Raw genomic sequence first — 22331 nt, forward strand, 5'->3', positions numbered from 1 at the left:
TTCTCCACTTTCTGCTTCTACCATTTTCCTGCTCAATCACTGTGCTCAAACTACACTTAGTTTCTTTCTGTTTCTGGATTGCACTAAGATCTCCCTCAGAGCATGGACATTCTCTCCTTCTTTGCTCCAAATGCCCTGCCTCTGGATCTTAGAGCACCTTCCTTTTCTGTAATTCAGAAGTTCAGTGCAAATCTCTCTCTTCCCACAGAACCCAGTCTCTTTGGACTACATCCCTTTGTTTTATTTTATTAAAAGAAATGATCACTGGATGGAATGTTCTTATCTATTTATTTGCTTACTTTACGTCTCCTTCTTCTCTTTCAAATTAAGCTGCATGGGACAGGGACTTTTTCTGTATCTCAAGCATCTAAAGCACAGCTGGCACAAAGTCTAATAGCATTATGCTATATTATCAATACCAAGAGAATATACGGTATAACACAGGGATAAGCACTATGTTATCAAAAACACATGGAATAAATGCTTTGAATAAAAAAATCTATGTGTGTGTGCACGCACGTGTGCACACACACATGCGTAGGGGACTAATAAGCCAACGTCACATCACACGAAACAAATAGCACAGATGTTCCTCTGATGAGTGCAAAATTCCTACTTAATAGCAACACTTTCCTTTCAATCAAAATAATAAATGTTTAATATATTTCCACATAAAAGATTGCAATTTTTAAATTTAAATCCCTGACTTTAAAATATATGGCAGACTGCACATGAAACAATGGACAAATTGGAAAAATCGGACCACCAGGGGCTTGAGTTGAAACGCTGGCTGTGCCACTAACTACATGGTCCTTGACAAGTAACTCAATCTTTGTGTCTTTTATTTTCTTCATCGGAAAAATAGAGGTGATATGTCTTTCTTAAAGAGGTATAGCAAGTATTTATTGTATGGCTATAAAATACCTGACACATAGTAGGTATTCATTATAAGTTTCTTTTTTTTTTTTTAAGATTTTATTTATTTATTTGACAGAGAGAGACAGCGAGAGAGGGAACACAAGCAGGGGTAGTGGGAGAGGAAGAAGCAGGCTCCCAGTGGAGGAGCCTGATGTGGGGCTCGATCCCAGGACCCTGGGATCACACCCGGAGCCGAAGGGAGACGCTTAATAACTGAACCACCCAGGCGCCCCTCATTATAAGTTTCTTTTTTTTTTTCTTTTTCCTTTTTTTTTTTTTAAGATTTTTATTTATTTATTTGACAGAGATAGAGACAGCCAGTGAGAGAGGGAACACAAGCAGGGGGAGTGGGAGAGGAAGAAGCAGGCTCACAGCAGAGGAGCCTGATGTGGGGCTCGATCCCATAACGCCGGGATCACGCCCTGAGCCGAAGGCAGATGCTTAACCGCTGTGCCACCCAGGCGCCCCCTCATTATAAGTTTCTTAATAAAAGTATGAATTAGTCTTTGGAGTGTTACACTGGGCTTATCAATTACTGGAGAAGATTAGCTCTATGAATGTTAGTGGTTCATGTAATTATATCTACATACATATTTGTAAATTAGCAGTGATGTGTCTTTATCAGCGTTTCTGTAATTACTCAATTTGAAGCAGCATACCTAAAAGTAATGCTCTACTTGAAGCACTTTTCCATCTATTTCTTATCATTCCCAGTAAGCTCAGGGAGTAGTATGCAACTATTGCATTTTTCTTCTGCTTGGCCTTGTCCCACATACAAAAATTAGAAACTTTGTCAAAAGAAATGCTCCCTCAGCATTATTAGTAAATACTGTGTGCTAGAAATGTCAGTAATAGTACTTTTTAATTCTCAGATATTTAGAGCTAAAACCTACTTAGAAAAAGCTAGAAAAATATCTCTGAATTCAGAAAAAAATTAGTCTTTGATGAACCAAATACATCATTAAATAGAATGATGTCCCTTTCATAAATTCATTCAGCCAATGATTTGGAGTTCGAAGTATGCATTATAGATTGTGAATTCCTTTGATTTTTTAAAAAAGATTTTTTATTTATTTGAGAGAGAAAGAGACAGCATGAGCAGGGGGAGGGGAAAAGGGAGAGGGATAAACAGACTCCTTGCTAAGCTGGGATCCCAAACCGGAGCTCGATGCCAGGACCCCAAGAACAATGACATGAGCCAAAGTCAGATGCTTAACCCACTGAGCCACCCAGGCACTCCTCCTTTGAGTGGGGGGAAGAGCAGAGGGAGAGAATCTAAAGCAGGCTTCACCCTTAGCGTGGACCCCTTCGGAGCTGGATCCCACAACCCTGAGATCATTACCTGAGCCGAAACAGAGTCAGATGCTTAATTGACTGAGCCACCAGGCTCTCCTGATTTTTAATAACTTTATTTAAGAAAAATGTTTCATGGTCAGGTGTTCTTGGAAAACACTGTTTGTTTATTTATTTATTTTGAAGATTTTATTTTATTTATTTGACAGAGAGAGAGAGACAGCCAGTAAGAGAGGGAACACAAGCAGGGGGAGTGGGAGAGGAAGAAGCATGCTCCCAGTGGAGAAGCCTGATGTGGGGCTCGATCCCAGAATGCTGGGATCACACCCTGAGCCAAAGGCAGACGCTTAACGACTGAGCCACCCAGGCGCCCCAGTAAACACTGTTTAAACAAAATGTAACGTGCTTCTTACTGGAAGATTTTTCCGTCTTTCTCATGTGACTAAGGTAAGCAATGACTTCAGTTTTAGCAGAACTGAGGAGTTTGCTGAATTTTCTGTGTTATAAATTGGAAAAGTCTTGGGCAAACGGAAACAAGTTGGTCATCCTACATGTCACTCTTCCAAAGGGGTGAAAATATACTGCATTTCCCAGTCTCACTTACCTGGATACCCTCCTGTTTAATAGCATCCTGAAGCATTCAAGTTCCACAGAACACGTTTTCAAAAGTGCCAGGGGAGGGACAACCTCCTACTCAGCAGTATTAAACATTGATTTCAATCTTTGTCTTGTCTGGCAAGAATGAAACCGATTTTTTCCTAATGAAATATGTTCTGGCAGCATTAAATGCTATTTTAGATTGTGGAGAAAATGTGTATGTGGTAGAATTAAGAAGAAAATCTATAGCTGGGCCACATTTTTCTTGGTTTTCTTAAAACAAATGTGTTAGGGGTGTAGAAACAATTGAGAGGGGAAGTGCATTAAATGAGTAAATATTATATGGGTTAATAATAGAAAGAAATGTTAAGAGTTGGAATATACAAAAACAATACAGCTACCCAAGCCTGAAGCTACTTAAAATTCCGTTTTGTTTCCTACTTGGACACTAAAACTCTGTTTCTACAAAATATTAAACATCATTGCTTTCTCCTTTCTTCTTCTGACATTTTGCATTGAAACATCCTTTTTGCTCTCATCAGATTGCTCCCCTAACTTATTTCTCTTTTTATCTCCCATAAATACCTTCTTTTATGTCCGAGCACAGCGTTCCCACATTGCTCCAATTTCATTTATGGGGGGAAATAGATGGGATAGAAAAGGATGGGGTGAGAGCTGTGACTCAGAGTTGGTAAAAGAAATAGAATCACTCTCTCTTCATTTCTTAAGGAATCATGTCTCTCCTGGCATTTCCAATGCCTTATCTAAGTAAGTTGAGGGCATACTTAGCAGTTACTGTGAAGGAGAAGAGTGGACTCCATATTCACATATGCATCAATTAATTGCTATTGTAGGAGTTGATATCATTGCCCTGTCAGTTCATTCATCTGTCCATTATTTTATCCAATATTTATCAAGCACCTACTACATGCCAGGCACAGTTCTATGAAATTCTGCTGGTTGCATCTTTTCTTTATACTCTAAAATCATTGCTCTAGAATCCCCATGGCATCACATGGAGGCTCCATCTTCCCGTTCCCTAGATTGTTGCATATTTCATAACAGCTGAAGTTCAGAGTTCTGTTCCCTTATTTCATTAGCTCAAGAAAAAATTCTAGATGGAAGGAACTAACATCCAGTGTTTTATTTTGCAAGTAATATTCTTTGATGCTAAAGTACATTTTATATGGGGTAATCATTGTAATTCCTTGAAAACTCAGAAAACAGAGGATTTTTTCACTGGTTCAATGTCAAATAAATGAAGGCATCAAATAGATTTCCAATTGATTCTATTCTATGGCCAAAGTCATTTGGTATTTTAATAAGTAATTTGGATGTGAAATAAAGTATTCACATAGGGTAAAATTACCTCAATTACCTACCAACTAACTAACTAGAATTTTAAAATAACTTCAATTTTTTTTTCTCTGCACACCACTTTTAGGAGAATGAAGTAAATCACAAGTGAACAAGTTGATATACTAGTATCAGATCATGCTTTTCAAAACTAAAGAAAATGCAAAGGAAAAAAGCTTCCATAAAAAATAAAAAATAAGCTTGCAGCCTATTTTCGCTAGACTCCTCTTTGATTATCTTGATTTTCTTTGGGTCTTGGATATATAAGCAGGTGCTTATTTTTGAAGCTGGTTTAGGTTTGTAAATATCATCTTCTTGCCTACTCTTGGTGGGATGGGTTATGCTCTAATTTTTTTGTTTGTGGTTTTTCAGTCCTCTTCTATGAAATTAAAATAACTCTAAGGTTATTTTAGTACACAAAACCCTTCACATTCAACTTTTATTTCAGATTTCAAATAATTTAATCTGTAGTTTGTAAATGTGAATAGAAACATTTTGAAATTCAAGCACACTTTTTTGCTGTTAGTGTCAGAGCCTATTTCAGCTGAACAAATACTTAATGAGATCCTACTAAGCACCAGGTCTTTTGGCCTCTGTATAGGGGTATTAATTACAATTATCTCCAGGCAAATATACAAACAGATTATTTCAATGAATCAGGTTGATGATACAAAGTAGAATTGATGAGAGGTATTTAGACCAATGAGGGGATAGAAGGAAATCTTCCTGTAGAATATAATCCCTGATTTAGTCTTGGAAGATTAATAATATTTAAGCAAAAGCATGGGAAGAGTTTCAGGAAGAAGGAAGAGGATTGGCAAAGCAAAGAGGCATGAAATCAACTGCATTGTATCCCAGTGAAATACTGTTAATGAAAAGGTATGCTGGAGTGTCGAGTCCGAGATGAAGAAGAGTAATGATGAGGATGGAGAGCCAGGTACTGGAATAATTCTGGAGGTCTTTGTTTCTCCTACTGGAAGACTGACTTTAATCCTAAGGATGATGGACAGCCATTGTTGGGGTGTAAGCAGGGCAATGATATGTTCAGGTAAGTGTTTTATATAAATCATTCTGACCGTGTGAGTAAGAAAAATTTTAGGATAAGAAGACAAAGCAGGGAGACCTGTTAGGAGGCTTTTTTTCAACATTATAGACAAGGAATGACTAGGGACTGAGATAGGGGATTGGTGGATGGTTTGGAGATATAGATTTGAGAACTATCCACAATGGAAAAATCCACAGTGTGTGCTGATTTATAGGATCAGACTCACTTTATAACTTTGCCACATCCTATTTCAAAGCACAGCCTGGCATACGGGAGCTCTGTCTTAGTCAAAGGCCAAGGGAGTTTCCTGAATCAATGCCTGAACATTGGACAATATGGACCTCAAAAGCAGTGAGAGTGCGAGCTTCCAGAGTATAACCATTCCATATCATCCTACCATTTAAGATGCAGTATAATAACTCTACTACTAATTCCCTTCTTTTTCTAAACTGCCAGCTGTGTTTCTCTTTAATTATATTTAAAAATAACACCTACTTTCAAAGACAACCACATTCAAGCTGCTATTATGGTTGTCTTTTGAGTAACTGAATAAAGTCTTCAACATTGTACACTCTCCAACCCTTAAAATCTCAAAAAGCATCACAAAGCTCGAAGGGTTGAGGAAAGATAATGCTCTCTAACTCAACGTGTCTTTTCACCAAGTTTCCAACCAATACCCTTTAAATCAATGCGTCAGAAACTCTACTTGCCGAAGGCCATGCATTTCTGTTAGCACTACGGTCTCTGGAGAGGACTGTCAGTGTATCTGGAACGACTCTTGTCCTAATTTAGTGCTTACAAGATCATGAGAAATTTCTCAATTTTGCCAGGGACAAATATGTGTAGAGCACATCAACTTTACCTAGAAGTCATCATAAAGATGGGTTTCCTTTATAACTGATTTCATAATAATGATCTTTCTGTTTGTGGCTTTTATCAAAAAGAAGGTAATAGAAATACAGTTACCCATTCAGCCAAACTATGGGACTAAGGAGTGAGAAAAGCATCTGGAAAATGAGAAAATGGGGGAAAAGATTAAGGGTGTAAGACATATTTAATTAAGAAAGGATTCAGTTTAAATGATCCATCCAAAGAACAGGTTCTTGGAAGCATCAGACCTTATTTAAAATCGAGTTAGTTCCCCTTTTATTCTTCTCAAAGAGATCAGTAAGGAATATAAAACTATAAGATTTTTCAGAACCAGTTTACTAACTGACAGGCTCTGAAATGATTCTTTTGGTTTGACTCATTGAGCCAGGATGCTAACATTATTTAAACATTGTTTTCTATTTATTCCTGGATTTGTTTTTTAATTCTAAAGCTATAACAACTGTGTAATTTACCAGAGAAAATGAAATTGCTCTTTGTTAAGTACACATTGAAAATCACATGCTACAATACGTATTGTACATTTAGTATAGTAAAAAAAAAAAGAAAAGCTGTATTTTCAAATCCAAATTTGAAACCAGTTCAGTGCAATTTGGCATGCGCTGCAGCATACAGAGAAATTCCTATGTATTGGTAACAAGTGAAATTTTCTGCTTGCTTAAAAATATCAAAACAGAAGAAGGGCATCTTAAATAAAACCCCAAATAAGAAGTATTTTAAGAGAAAAAATGGATTTGACTGTGGTAAAACTTAGAATATCTGTTCAATAAAGGACTGCAGACAATGTCCCTCAGATGAGTAACAGACTGATATATCTAAAATAAACAAGGGATATTCCAGAGAATATACCACAAACTCCTGAAAATCAACAACCACCAGACAAAAGAAACTTTCTCTCATTTCTTCCTCCCTTACTTCAATACAGTGCAGTGCGTTCTCAACCCAGATCTTGTAAAATCACCAGTGGGATCACAACAGCCTCTTCTGCTCCGGAACCCCAATAGCTTCCAGCTCTCTGACAGGAAGAACCAAGGCTTGCATGAAGGTCTACAGGATCACCCCCACCTCTCTTTCTCATCTCCAAGCACCGTCTCCCCTCACTTTAGTCCAACTAACACCCTTGGATCACCCAGCTATGATTTTGCACTCACAGTAATCCTGGAATGCCCTCTCTTTGATTATCTGCAAGGTTTGCTCCTTCATTTCCTCCTTATCTTTGTCCAAGCCTTCCCGATCATCCCAAACTAATTAGTAGCCTCCCCCCACTCCCCACCACACTCAACCTTTCCTTGTCCCGCTTTTTCCCTCCTACAGAGAAATCATTACCATATGACGATCTATATTTTCCCTTGCTTATTTGTTTATTGCTTGGGTCTCTTCACAAGAAATAAGCTCTATAAGATCAGAAATGTTGTCTGTTTTTTTCCTTGTTTCAAATTTTACAGGTTATAAAAGATGTTCACATTTCCACTTCTCACCTACTGGGAGTGCTGTATACAGACAGTTCATAGCTGAATCTCTCCCTAGGTCTAGTGTGCAGCTAAAGAGAACCACCTGGCCCAAGGTAACACTCCCTTTCTGGGGTTGCCCACATCAGTGGTGATCAATGGTGGGATGAGAAGGCCAGCCCCATTGTTCTGATTCAGCACAACTCATAGGGCCCCTCCCCTCCTGAGAGCTCCATACCAACCCTGCTGTGGCTGTTTTTTACTTGCACCTGTTCAGCTTCTCCCTCTGCCCAGTCTTACTTTCTACCCTTCTACAGATGCTTATCTTGAGACTACTACTCAGTACACTTGAATGCACAAATTTCAACCTCAAGGTCTACTTCCTGGGAAACTCTGACAGGATCACAGATGAAGGAAACAAAAACAGAGAATCTAAGTAACCTGCCCGTGGTCATGTTGCTAGTAAGTGGTGGAGCCAGGATCAAACCAACAGATTCTCACTACACAGCTTGTGTTTTTAATCATTACTGCCTGCTGCTACACACATAACCATACTTCCTCTTCCCAATACCAATAATTTAAAATATATTGAATACCTTGGAGTGAATACTTAGGAATGGGACTAAAGATGGAGGATGAGCGGAAAAATTAACAGAAGAGAATAAATGGCAATCATTATGTGCCATGGACTGAGGAGTATGATTAACTTAGACAACAGACAACAACAAAACCCATAGTGGTTTGAGTACTACGTTGAGTAGACCAGATGATTTCAGAAATTAAAAAATGAGAGTGGGAAGGGGGCAAGGAGATGGGATAATGAAATCTCATATGGTTGTTGATAGGGTTTGTGATTTATATAAATCACAGAATATGGGGTCTGGTGTAGTTGTGGTAAACTGCTCCTGAAAGAGGCAGGGTAAACTTGTGCCCTATAGTTTCCTTCATTCTTGGAGTACAAGGACTGATTTAGTTGTCATATTCATTGTTGCTGGGTTTGCGGGTAAGCTGTTCATCCTTCATGGTCATCATTCACACATGCAAAGGCTATTGTTGTGTATAAATAAATTAATGTTATGATAGTGCTTTTTATAAATCATAGTGTTTTACAAATAGTTATAAATGAGAATAGACATCCTTACAGATTTATCTAATCATGCTCTGACGTCAAGTGGAACTATAATAAAAACTTTCCATCTATTCTGAAAGAATTTCTTTCTAAGAAGCTCAAGCCCCCTTCAAAACCTATGCAATGCTTAGAATCCTAATGGAAATTCTTCTTAGAAGGTGTAGCGAACCCCTCATAATGTGAATGCAGCCCATTTCTTCTTTTTTTGTTTTCTGTGGAGGCAATATGCCTGCCATTATAGTTTCAAGAGTAATTATTTACTCTTCTGAAATTTTAAACATTATTCCTTATTTCTTGCCTATCTTGTGTAAATGCGATTCCTCTGATATCAACACTGATTACACTTCCCTGCAAGATGCAGAGCAAGCTGTCTCCTCTAAATACTGAACACTGTGATTGGATTCGTAGAGTTCTTATTATCTCAGCATCAATACTTTAAACCATGGACTTAAAAATAACTGATTAAAAGATTCAAACTTCTAATTAAACTCTTCAGAGAAATTATATTCTTAGAATAAATGGGAATAAAGAGTAAAGGTAATATAAATTATTTTAATTTCATTTTTAATTTTTTGGAGTTCAAAGTTTCTTGCATTAGTTTGTTATAATCATCTTTCCTATAAGCAGATATTATTCTTTTTTACTGATAAGATAAATGACTCTCCAAGGAGACCGAGAGTTAAGATCAAATAGGCAACCTTCAAGCCAATTAAAAATTTAGAATACATATCTTCTGATTCGTAATCCAAAGCCATTTCTATCACACTGCACACAATGATTCAATTTCTTTTCCTAGATATGGTTTTAAAAAACCCAAATAGATGATTCAGACAAAAGTTTGTAGCATCCATTTGACATTCTCAAGCAATCTTCTCTAGAAATTCAGATAACTATTACTATTCTACTAGGGGGAAAAGATATTTTTATTTTTAAGATGGTAGTCATGTGTGAAAACAAAGTATAACCACGTTGATAACAATGGTTCCTTTCTCCTCCTTTTTCTCACTGTTTCCCCACTTCTGTTTGCTTTTTGTATTCTTTTCAATTTCATTATCCATTACATGTTCCTCATTCATTCTAGCCTTATTTCATTACTCCATTGCAATATTGCTTTTCTTTGAGCTAAAGAGAAAGTAAAATGGATTGCAACCCAGGAAAAGCTGGGATAAGATTTCAGTTGCACCTCTGATTGCTGTCTGCCCATCTCCAGGCAAAAGAGCAGCTCTCAGGTGTAGGACAGCAAAAGCAAGGATAGTTTCCACTTTCTCCCCATGTGTATTGCCCTGGAAGAATCTCAGACTTTGCATACATGGTAGAATTTCTTTATCGAATCAGTATTTCAGCAGAAGCTGCTTACAACTGATGCCTGTCAGACTTTGGCTGTCATGGAGAAAATGCATGGTGAGGCATATTGTGCTTGCTAGAACTTGACCATGACAGTAAAGTAGAGAAGGTACAAATCAAGGTTAGGAAAGGGAATGTATACAGCAACATGGAAGAGAAAAATTATTTAGCCTTACATAAGAATACTTTATGGAATGAATATTCAGTTTCTTGTTATTTACAGTATATTTAACATTTTATTTCTGCAGGGGATTATTTTTCTTTTGATAATTAGAATCATAATTTTTCCCATTGTGTGCTGAGAAGAGAATTTACATGTAATCTCCTCGAGAGTAAAACACTGTGTCATATTCATTGTTACAGCCGCAGAAACCTTGCCACAATACCTAGGTTATATTAGGTTTGTTCAGTTCAACTGAATTCCTGAATATAGTCAAATTCAGCTTAGAAACATAAGGATTTTTAAAAAATAATTTTTAAGTTCTCAAACTTCTTACGATACCGTTTGCTAGTTTTTAGCAAGCCACAGATCAGAAATAGCAGCTTAGGGTCTAAAATTCGTTGTAATGTAAACACGTCTTGCTCTATCCACAATGTATACAAAGTAAATGTCTTAATTATGGATATCTGAGTAATACCATATACAGTTAATTTGCACAGGACAATTTTGCATTAAATAAGAATATATCATAAATGATTTCTCACAGTGAAGTTATCACAATTACCTGGATATTAAAAATCAGTCTTTATACTAATAATGGATATAAGATTGATTTACTATACATATCTGACATTCATCTATTAAATAATTCTCTTAAAACTATGTGATTATATAAATTCTATAATAAGGCCCAGTGCTTCCTTTAACCTCATGAAATGAAAATATACCCATGGTATCTAAGCTGTATACCTTGGAGACATTTCATTTCTATAGACATTATCATACAACTTCCTATAAGATGTTATTAAAATTTAATTGTGGATTTTCACAGACCCATAGCAGGAAAAAACATTTGCAATTATTTTAATAGTTAAAATATAGTTTTCACTTTACTGGACTTATTTTTTTTATTTTTAGGAATCTATCAAAAATCTAATCAATCCAGAAATATTTTTAAAAGAGCATAATGGAAAATACTCATAGCTTTGTCTTCATAATATGACTAAGAGACTGAGAGAAGATCAGGGGTTAAAAATTATCTTTAACCACCCACACACCCCTGGATTTTGAGAGGAGGTTTCTTTAATACTTTTTTCTTACTGCAGTATTTGTTGCTTAAGGAAGTCTGTGGGTGGATAAGATGTTATTATCCCTCCCACACACACCCGTTTTCTTATTTACAACATTAAATCTCCATATATATAAGTACTTGAAACACCAACCCTTTTCTTTCAACTATGTTCTGAAATTCTTTGGAATTTGGTCCACATATTATCACACATTACTTTCCTATAGGACACATTTATAGTTAATTACAGTTTATCCTGATTTTTTTTCAAGTGTGAGTCTATCCAAAAAGGGTGTTTGAAGTGGATGCCTTTCCAACTTTTTGTCTGAAAACAGAATTCCAACACTCCTTGTCTGAAAACAGCAAGTCTTATGTTCAAAACTAATAATACAAAATTATTCTTTGTATTAATAAGTTTCCTTAAACACTAAGAAGATACAGTCACTGACATGGGGAAAGCCAACCTTTAAGATTTGTATGCAGTATTTCTTATTACACTACAGATCACCTTTATAAGTGAACACACATTTGTAGTTCATGCTGGAGACATAGTAATCATGTTTTACCTAAATAAAGTTAGCCCCTTGAATTGTTTCATCTGAATAAATAGATCAATAGTTAAAAATTTTTAAACTCCCTATCAAATATGTATAATGTTATGAAACCTTTATATCCCTTTCTTATTGTAGTAAAAATGTTCCATCAAATATAGTAAATGACAGATATGCCCTTGTACATATGGGTTAAACTTAAATTATTTTAAAGTAATCAGGTCTAATCTTCATTGCTTATATAAAATTCATTCATTTAAAGAACACAAGACAATTTTTAAAAAGTAAAAAATTTATGTATTTTGAAGTAATTTTAGATTTGGAGATTTAATGATATCGAATAGCCATGCATACAATGTGTTTTGCAAATAAATTTGTTCACTTCACTATTCAGATCAGTTCTTTCCAGTTGGGAATTATATTAACTTTTGTTAAAATAAATTAGAAAAATAATCATTAACCATGCCAAGTGCTTGCAAAGATGTCCCAGTTATTAACTAAATACACATTATTGAGAATATATTCTACGGAGACCAGTTAGAACAATCACAAGCTAGGATTGATGTGTTAACCAAACAATCACAGGTAATTTAATCACTTCTGGTTAATTCAAGGGAAACTGATTCTGGCTCCTCTGATACCTTGGTAATAGGAACTGTCAGAATACAGAGGCAAGTCCATCTTCTACATAGCAGAGGTAGTGAGTCAAATATATTTTATGTACAATCCAATGGAAATGTGAATTGGAATTCTGCAGGTTACTCTAAACTAGGTTTTTAAGTTATAGTTACTTTATATTCCAATGATGAAATATCTACTCAGGCAACTATCTTTTACCTTTCTTTTTCTTTTTAAGATTTAATCTGTTCTTTTAAGCTCTTCTTTTCAAACAGCTAGAGAAACTTTCTTAGGAATACTATGTTAATCAGCCAGAGGGGTTGGCAGGAAAACAATTTCTTAGAAGTAGTGAAAGACTGTTCTAACATCAAATGACTATCCAATGTCATGTGACATTGAAACAAATTTTATGCTCTCATGGTATTAAATCTTGACTCCTGTTCAGTTTTAGTCTTTATGGGAAAAAACTGTGCTTCAATGTTTTGCTGTAATTGTGTTTTCTGGGTATTGCTTATTTAAACTAGTTAAGCCTTTCATTGGATAAAGCACCTTGATAAATCTTTGAAGTATTGCCCAAACTAGACAAAGTATGATAAATCAGATATTTCCTCAACTCAAAACCTTCTTTTCTTTATCTTTTATCAAATTCTGCATTTAAAAACTAAAATTTACTTAGAATCATACATTTGATCATTTTATACAACGTAAGCAAGGCCTTAAAAATGTGTTTTTGTTCATTCTCTTTTTATTTTTCTTCTTGAAATTTTATCTAATTTTTTTTTCTTGCTGTGTATAAAGGTGGAATTTTGTTTGGATTTCATTTGAAAAAGCATTTTAGGAAATTTATAATGAAGAATCAATTCATAAATAAAGTCTTATTTGGCAGGCAGTACATCAGATCAAATTTTAAAAGCTTCTGCCTGTCTTTTATCTTATGTACTTCCTTAAACAGATAATTTAATAATGAAAACATGTCTTACTCAGTAAAAATACATTAATTTAATCAAAGAAGTAAAGATACTATATTATTTTCATTGGCTTAAATTGTTTATCATTTTTACTTTCTTTTATGAAAAGAAAGTTTTCAGTTTCAAATTATTGATTTGATAATTAAGACCTTGTTTACACAATAGTTATGTATGTGTTAATATCAATGCCTGGCAATTTAGGGTAATAGTATATATTTTAAAATCTCAATATTTAAGTGATTTCTTCATGAATTCTTTCTGCCCTGCTGAATGATCTTGGAAGTTTCTGTTAGGAAGTTTTGACATGCATATGTATCTCAAGGATAAGTCGGGCACAAACAAATAAATGAACAGGAAAGATTAGATGGGATAAAGTTCTTAAGCAAGTTTCATAAATATAGTAAATACACTTGCATGATATATACATTTGCTTAATAAGTAGAATGATACTTTTTCATTTGCCTCTTTCCTCAAATGAAAAACGTGAATTTGTCTCAGATATCTGTAATGGTAAATACGTAAGTAAACATCCAGAAATAATATCCACATGTAAGTCTTCAAATATATAAAAAGACAAATCTTACCTCCATCTCCAGATCCTGATCCTGCGTCTGGAGGGAGAAAAGAAATACTTTGGTTTTGTTTGAAAAACATATTCAAAAACTATTTATGACTTTATTTAGTTCATGTTTACTTCCTTTATTAATACAGTGATATAATGGAGAAAATTACTAATTTTTAATCTGAAAGTGTATATTCACACAAATTTAATTTGTATAATATAATTTATAAAATAAATTCTCTTCTTCATTCTTAAACTTTGTAAAAAACTATTATCTAGCTTTGATGTTGTATACTATTTTGATTATTATATTCTAAAATTGACCATGTAAAATCTCTCATATTTTCACTTCAACCAGGATGAATTTGGTGCCATTAACCAAAAAAAAAAAAAAAAAAAAAAAAAGAAAAAAAAAGAAAGAAAATGAAATGCTTATAACAGTGAGATTCAGAAATTAAGCAGGCTAAGACATGTGGCAAATAAATTCATAATTAAGGCTTATATTATTGTAAATCGCATATACACAAAAAGAAAAGCAGTATATAGATGATTATCTTTTTATATAATTGTTAATATGTTCCAAATACCACAATTGTGGATGAGTTTATCTGCCACTTGCAACATCCTTTGTTTTTGAAATCAATAGAAGAGGGAGATTAACTTTTGTCTTTGTGCTTAAAATTGGATACACACTAAGCGATGCTGGCAGAAAAAAAAACGATACCCTCCTTCTGCATTTCCCTTTATTTCTTCTCTCCTGTCCTTCCTACATAATTGCAGTTGGTCAAAGTTGTCTATTTCTGACAACTTAGTTCCCAGAGATACCCAGTTTTCTAGTTGGGAGTCAAGACCATTGGGTTTCCGTCTGGTTCCACTTATTAAGTGTAGACATCATCTTCCTTCTGCCTCCCCACTTCTTTTCATTTGAAATTCATTTGGCTACATATTTTTTTAATGTTAATACTGGGGAATAAGACTAATATTGGTATTTTTCTGTCTGAAATGCCCTCATCACACACTGAAATCTCAACCAGGATTCAAGAACTACACCAAATGCCACTTCTATGAATTTGTGTTTAACACTTTAGTCCAATTTAAAAAATAAAACAAAGCAAAACCCAAAAACCCCATTACTTCTACTTGTTTGCCTCCATGACAGTTTATGAGAGGCACGGCATAAAAAATGATATGGTATATGAAAATCCACAGAAGGCTGACATATGGAAGAAGTCATGCTTGTCACCATGTTAGGCATTAGCAGTGTCATGAAGGAGCAGCGGTTTAAATAATAAGCCTTGGTGGAGACTCATATTAACTAAATTGACAGAGTCTAACACTGTGTTAAATCAGAAAGCCAAGTTATTTATGAACTGCTGATGTGACTAAGACATATGTTTTTAGGCCAGCAGATTTCTTCCTTAAGGCAAGCTAATTGGTAAAACAATTTATAATAAAAACCTTTCTTAGTAAATACAAAATCAAATAAGGATTTGATCATATGCCTTGACTGTTTAATGATAACAAATCAAGAAAGGCTGAAGCATTTGTCGCCATCATAGAATAGTCCTGTCAACTTAACTGCTAATCATAACTCATGGCACCATGAATGGATGGGACAATGCTTGAATGGTCAATGTCTGTATACTTTCACAGCTAAAATTTTAACTAAATTTATTTCAATTAATTAGAAAGTTTAATTCACTATTACTTAAAACCATCAGAAGCTAATAGGTTGTACATTATATATTATAGCACTAATATATATATTCTATGTGTTTTAGTTGAATGTATACAGTTTCTTTTTTCTTCCTCATTATGACTGTAAACTTCTTTAAATCAAGAACCATGTCTTGTTCAGCTTTTTATACTTATATGCACATAAGAGGAAACACATAAAAGCTTATAGATTCAAACCTCCAAATATTACTCGTTTGATAGCATAAGGAATGTTATCTAACCTTCCTAAGCTTATTTGTCCTCTATTCAATGAGTATAGTAATGTCTATCTCATTGGGTGATTTTGAGGCTTACTGCACAATAGCAAATTTTAAATGCTTATCACTGTGTCTGGAACATAAAAACTAAGATTTTGATTAAACATCTTGCTTATTCATCTATATGTTTTCTAATAAATACATACGGCTTGGGAAAAGCCAAAAAAAAAAGTAGCAGTAGTATATTGGTTTGTATTTCTTATGCATCTTTCTAAAAATCAAGTGGCATTGGGGCTCCTGGGTGGCACAGCGGTTAAGCGTCTGCCTTCGGCTCAGGGCGTGATCCCGGCGTTATGGGATCGAGCCCCACATCAGGCTCTTCTGCTATGAGCCTGCTTCTTCCTCTCCCACTCCCCCTGCTTGTGTTCCCTCTCTCGCTGGCTGTCTCTATCTCTGTCGAATGAATAAATAAAATCTTTAAAAAATAAAAAAAATAAAAAAAATAAAAATCAAGTGGCATGGTTCTTAAAGCAACTTGTGTTTGATTTGACCCCGATTAGGTAAGTAGGAAAGAAAGGAGGAATAGGTGGAAAAAATAATCATAAGTCCACTGCATCATTATGAAATAGTGATGGGAAGCTTTAATGGTTTCTCTAGTGTAAGATAAATAAGTAGCCTACTGAAGTCTTACTGGTGGGACAGAAACACCTAAGAAGTCATTCTCTTGAACCTGAAAGTCTGAACTCCTAGTCAATGCATTTCTTATAACACAAAAAAGTGAAACTGACAGCAAGGCAATTGAGCAGGCTGCCCAATAGGAAATCACTTTTGAACTAAAAAAAAAAAAAAATTGTAAGTTCAATGAAATATAATAAAGTTATATCTTCTATTGCCTTTTATTCCTAGAGATCAGAATTTGCCATCTCTATTCAGTGTCAAATAGCATTAAAAAATAAATGGAAAATCTACAAAGAAAAGAATGAGAATTTATTTTAGATCAAAAGTCAGAACTCTAATTTATTTACAGTCAGACCTGGTTAATCAAAATTACTTTGGTTCCTCCATCATTATTCAGATCAAAAACCTTTTAGATTTACAAGTCAATGGGAGACACATTCAGCAAGACTGGCTTACTAATTAAATCCTACAGAAATCTAGTATGTGAATCAGCTAGGTGTGGATTACTCAATTGTGATTAAATGTTCTACTTGGCTAAGTATTTATTTTCATAGTATAAACAAAACATTAAGGACTAGCATGTAAAAACTTGAATGAATCAGGAGAATATGATTGCCTGAGCCTACAAGAACTTGGAGGTTGGCAAGTAAGAGAAATTTTGGTACCAAGTGTTAGCCATACCATACCTTCAGGACTCTATTATAACAACTGCCCACTGATTCTCATTTGACTACTGTCAGAGACAGATTGGTACCTATATGATCTTGAGTAGACAAACACTTTTCTCAGTACTCCCTGGTGTTTGCCTCCAAACATTCTTGGAGTTCTAAGAGTCAGAGTTTCCATATTTTTTCCCCAATGCAATTTGTCTTAACACATCACTTTAAATTTTCTCCATAGGTATGGCAGATTGATTTTTCATAATTAGTTTGCTCCTTGTTTTTCTTTCTGTTTCCCCCATCTTTACTATGAGAGTAGGATGCTGGTCCTCCTCCCTCCTTACTGGGGAAGCAAGTCCACTGACTCTCACCCATTGCTGTCACTTTCACTCATTACTTCTCAGACAGATGGAGTTGCAATGATCTGTTTGCTTTGGCAAATAAGAAGCAAGTGGGGAACCAGAAAGGACATTTACTTCATATGGCAAAGAATCATATAAAAGAAAAGACTACTGAAAAACCAAAAGCAAAACACAAAAGCCTACATCATCATCTGTGAGTACTAATATTCTCTACTGCTAATTCCTAGGAATTTTAGTAGTCACCAGTATAATTTGGAACACTATCAATTACTAACAATCAATAGACTTAAGATAATCTTTTAAAGAATACAAGCCTTTCTCCTTGCTCATTTACCATCCTGCCCCAACTACATGTAACTTTTCCCTAGAATGGAAATACTTGTTATCGAAGAAATAGTTGTTATCTAATACTTGTTATCTTTCCAATAAAATAGATTTTTCCTGGCACTATTCTATATTTTCACTTTTGAAGGAAGTTCATACTTTGTGTCATTATCATTTTTCCCTGATATACTTATACCATCCAATTCCTCGGAAATTATGACTTTGTAGAAAGATGCTTATATGTCATTCAAGACAACTATCATAGACACTAAAGTTTCTTTAATATATATGATTTTAATATGTCAAGCCTAACCTGTAAACTCAGCTTTATTTTAAAGAATTGCTCTATCAAGTTGGGTTTTTGTTTATTTTTCTTCCTGTAATGCTATTCAGCTCTAACAATCACTGTACAAGAAAGGGAAACCTGAAAAAGTGAAGAGCATATGAAGCCACTCTTCCTCCTCACTTCCTTCAGAGCATTCTTGGTAAAGACAACTACAAAGCTTTGTGGAATCCCAGGCTGACTGTGTTAGAAAGGATAGATGTCCTTCAGAAATACATTCTTCAATATAATCAGCTACATGGTAAGAAGAACATTTTATAGCACTACTGAGGTTACCCACAGTTTCACTTCCCAGATCCGCAAAACTGCCCTCCAGCAGACGATGCTATTGTTCAAAACAAACCAACCAACTTTGTGTGTGCGTAGATAGGTTTCTCTATATTTGGCACCGAAGCAGGAAATCTAGATTTCTAATTTTATTATTCAACTGTCTGCACTCCATTAAATAACATATGTATTAAAATCAACATCCTTATGGCAGAAGTGATTTGAAATGTAAATGTAAAAAAGACAAAATAAGAATAATGTATGCTTTGTACAAAAGAGTGAGAGACTTATCCAGTCAGTATATAGTATGAATTATTTATTTGGAGATAACAAAAAAAAAAAAACAAGACATGGTTTCCAAAGGTTTCAGGGCGTCTTTAGGATGACACACATACCTGTGGCACACGATCCCTCAGACACCACAAGTATCTCACTCTGCTGTTTGCAGGCAGCCTGCCGCAGGTAGCACTCATTCTGGTAGCTCTCCCCATTGGAACCACACACAGGCACATAGTCACTGTTGCACTGGGGGGCACAGAGATGGAAGCTTATGGTTAGTACTGGAGTCTGCATACCTTTGACACCTGACCAGAAATAATGATTACCAAAGAAAGCACTTGTTTTCATTTTCAGCAATCTCCATTGTATCCATTAAAGTCTTTGACCTTGCAAAGGCATCTTTCAAAGATACACAAAAGTAATGTCAAGTCAGCTAATCATTCATTTGATTCAGACAGGAGGAAAAAAAAGCTTCTAAATTGATCAGTAATTCCAACAAAGTGATCCGGGCAAGCAATACTGAAAAGGTATAGCAACAAATGTATCAACATTATTTAATACTGTTTTTCAGATATACACCCATCTGGCTTGGTGGAAAAAATCAAAACATGCTATAATATTCAAGTTATTAAAAATAGGTACTGCCTATCTGTGTCTAGAGTGGAAGTATATAGCTGAGATGCCAATGAAACCAGTTACTCCTTAGTATGGTTTTTTTTGTTTCATTTTAGTCTTTACAAACTTCTAAATATTTGGGTAAGACATTTGGATTACTAATTAATTTGTCATATATCTTTAGATACTGGCAGATATAGTGCAAGAAAAAACAATAAAATAGAGAATACAGGGGAGAAATCAACAATTATTGAAGTATATGTAAACTTTATTGAATATTGAAAAGTATGACTATTAATATATATTTCATAAAGAGAAAAGTTCATTTTTAAAACAGCCTCATTACAAAGAAGTACTCATTTTACAACGGAAATTAGGCAACCTACAGGGTATACTCATCATAATATAATCACACTCAAAGGCATTAGAGAGACTTGGCTATGTCCTATACCTGCTAATTACACTAGAGATGTGATTATCTCATGATTACTACTACTTATGTGTTTCATTATTTAATTGGAACAAATGTAATAACCAAGATGATTATTTAAAAATATCCACCTATGCCAGAAACTAAGTGAAGCAAATCATACATATACATGCATGTGAAAAAACTTTTTTGTTTTCCAGTTCTTATAAAATATTTGGATTTTTTGATGGCTGTAAATTTATAACACATACAAAATAAACCAATGATCTAGTGAGATGGGAAAGAAAGTTTTAACATATATGATAATAAACCTAAAACTCTATCCTAAGTTAAATTCAATGCAAAGATATATGCCAAAAAAAAAAAAGAACAAATTCCCAATAAGGTTATAATCTTATAATAAAAATCTGAAATTTACTTTTTTTACTCTACTTCCTTAGAATATCTGTACTTTCTCCTCCATCAACCATTTAACTCTTGATCTTTGCACAATGTAATGTAACAATGGCTTAATCACCCTGGTAATTTATACATGAAATGGGATAAGCCAATGTTCTCTGAAATGAAAGTCTTATTTTATGAATCTTACTTTGTATCTGTTATTGACAAACTGAAATATAGCTTAGTAATAGTGATACACTTTTCTTGCAATAGTAAATCCAAATTGTATGACACTCATATTATGATCTCCATAATTGCTAACACGATGATTTAGATATTAATCATATCTATTTAGAAGTTAGTTACGTGTAATTAAAATGATTTAAATATTTTAAATATGACATATTTTAGAAATCTTCTTTATTTCTACAATTTCTAATCTAGATATTCTGGAAATTGCTATGCAGTATTTCCTTTCCACAGTTACACTATTAGCTCCCAGACTCAGCGTATCTATGTTACTATGTCTTAAAACTGTTTTGATTGAACCTTTTATTAATGAGGATCTTTAACTCAATAGACATTCATTTCTGATCAGGTGATACCTGTATAAGGGCTACCTTCCACAAACTTTCTAAATATACGTGTATTTTTTAACTTACATTTGAGAATTGACCTACCATAGGACCCAAAATCATTATCACTACTGACGAAAAAAGGCAATGGCAAAATGTCAGTGAGGAGTCAAATTCTCCAGTGAGCAGTACAGAGGAAACACCAGCTAAATGGGACTGGTGCTCATGCCAGAACCATAGCCTGAGGGGCAGGTGGATGGACAGGTGCTTGATAAATGTGCTGTGTTCAGGACCAGGGAGTATTTATGAGGACCCACTAACACTAAAATGGTATCTGAGCTAATGGAGAAGAGATCAGAAAGAAGTGAACAACTGGTAACATATCATAGTCAATAGATTTGTTGACACTTTCAGTAGGCAGAAGATAGTCAAAATTAGTGTGGTGGCTGGACTAGTTAGCTTCTCATGTTCAGGTCCTAGCATTCTTGTCTTTGGCTACCTTTTAATCTCCATCTTCAAACCTGCCTACAACACTTTGTAGATTATTTGGGTCCTCGTTTTCTTCTCTCCAATCCCTGGAACCTCTCTATTTTTCTTTCGTATCTACTCCTGCAGAATACTCAGATGTAGTCAGTGGACAGGGGGTGAGGGGTGGGAAGTATTTATTATCTCTGTCAAGTGCTAGTACACAATGCTGATATGAATCTTAAAATATGGAATAAACTGATAAAGCGCTCATATGCCACTTCTGAGGGATGCAGTAAGCCAAATGTGAACAGTGCGAAAAACAGAGCTGCCAAGTTCCATGCACAAGCCAAAAGGGAGATTTGTATGGAGCTGAAAAGAGCTTAACTGTAGATTATCAGCACAATGTTTTTGGCCTTTGGTACCATGACTCGCACGCATTAATATGAATAATACAAGGAGGACGCATACTCTAAATCATTACGGCTCAGGAATGGAAGCCTGGTCCTAGTTTCTCCAATTTCTCTCACTGCTCTGGTATGGGGCCTCGTGTACATCACTCAACTATTAAACATTTAACAAGTTTATAGCTCAGTTTCCCCATTTGAAATGGTTAACTATGGCATTTGGGAGGATTAACTGAGTAATGTTTTTAAAATACTTTGGAATATTCATTTATAAAAAGAAATATAAATTATTTGTCTCTCGTGATAAACATTTTTTTATTTGAATGTAGTTGACACACCGTCTAACACTGACACTGATCACACATATCTAAAATTAGAGAAATAAAGCAAAATAGAATAACCCTGCACATAAAAATAAGCTAAGTACTACGTTAAAACATGCCAAATTATTGGAAATAGTTTTTAGTGGTAATCATGATACTGCTCAGTTTCAGATGAAGGGACAGATTCAGATGTTAAGTGACTTGCTAAAGGCCACATAGTTGGCTGGTAAGAGAAAAAACAAGACTCAGGCCCAGATGGTTAGACCCATAAATGTATGTGTTGTACAAACTCCCTCTCAGGGGAAAAGTGATTCTATTTTTCTTAAGATGTTATAAAAATCTT

The 22331-nt window shown here is 34.8% G+C and overlaps 1 protein-coding gene across 1 annotated transcript in view; it reads right to left on the reverse strand.

The window, feature by feature from the left end:
• The window catches only part of TMEFF2 (transmembrane protein with EGF like and two follistatin like domains 2), a 216988-nt gene that overhangs the window by 187485 nt on the left and 7172 nt on the right, over positions 1-22331 (reverse strand). The window contains exons 3-4 of the mRNA XM_045806120.2: positions 18909-19038; positions 13969-13995 (exon numbers count right to left, since the gene is read on the reverse strand). Of these exons, the coding sequence (XP_045662076.1) occupies positions 13969-13995; positions 18909-19038 (157 nt within the window). The remainder of the gene's footprint in view (positions 1-13968; positions 13996-18908; positions 19039-22331) is intronic.

This window comes from Ursus americanus, chromosome 1, assembly GCF_024610735.1.
Source record: "Ursus americanus isolate L20-20 chromosome 1, mUrsAme1.1.p, whole genome shotgun sequence".
In the NCBI taxonomy this organism is placed as follows: domain Eukaryota; kingdom Metazoa; phylum Chordata; class Mammalia; order Carnivora; family Ursidae; genus Ursus; species Ursus americanus.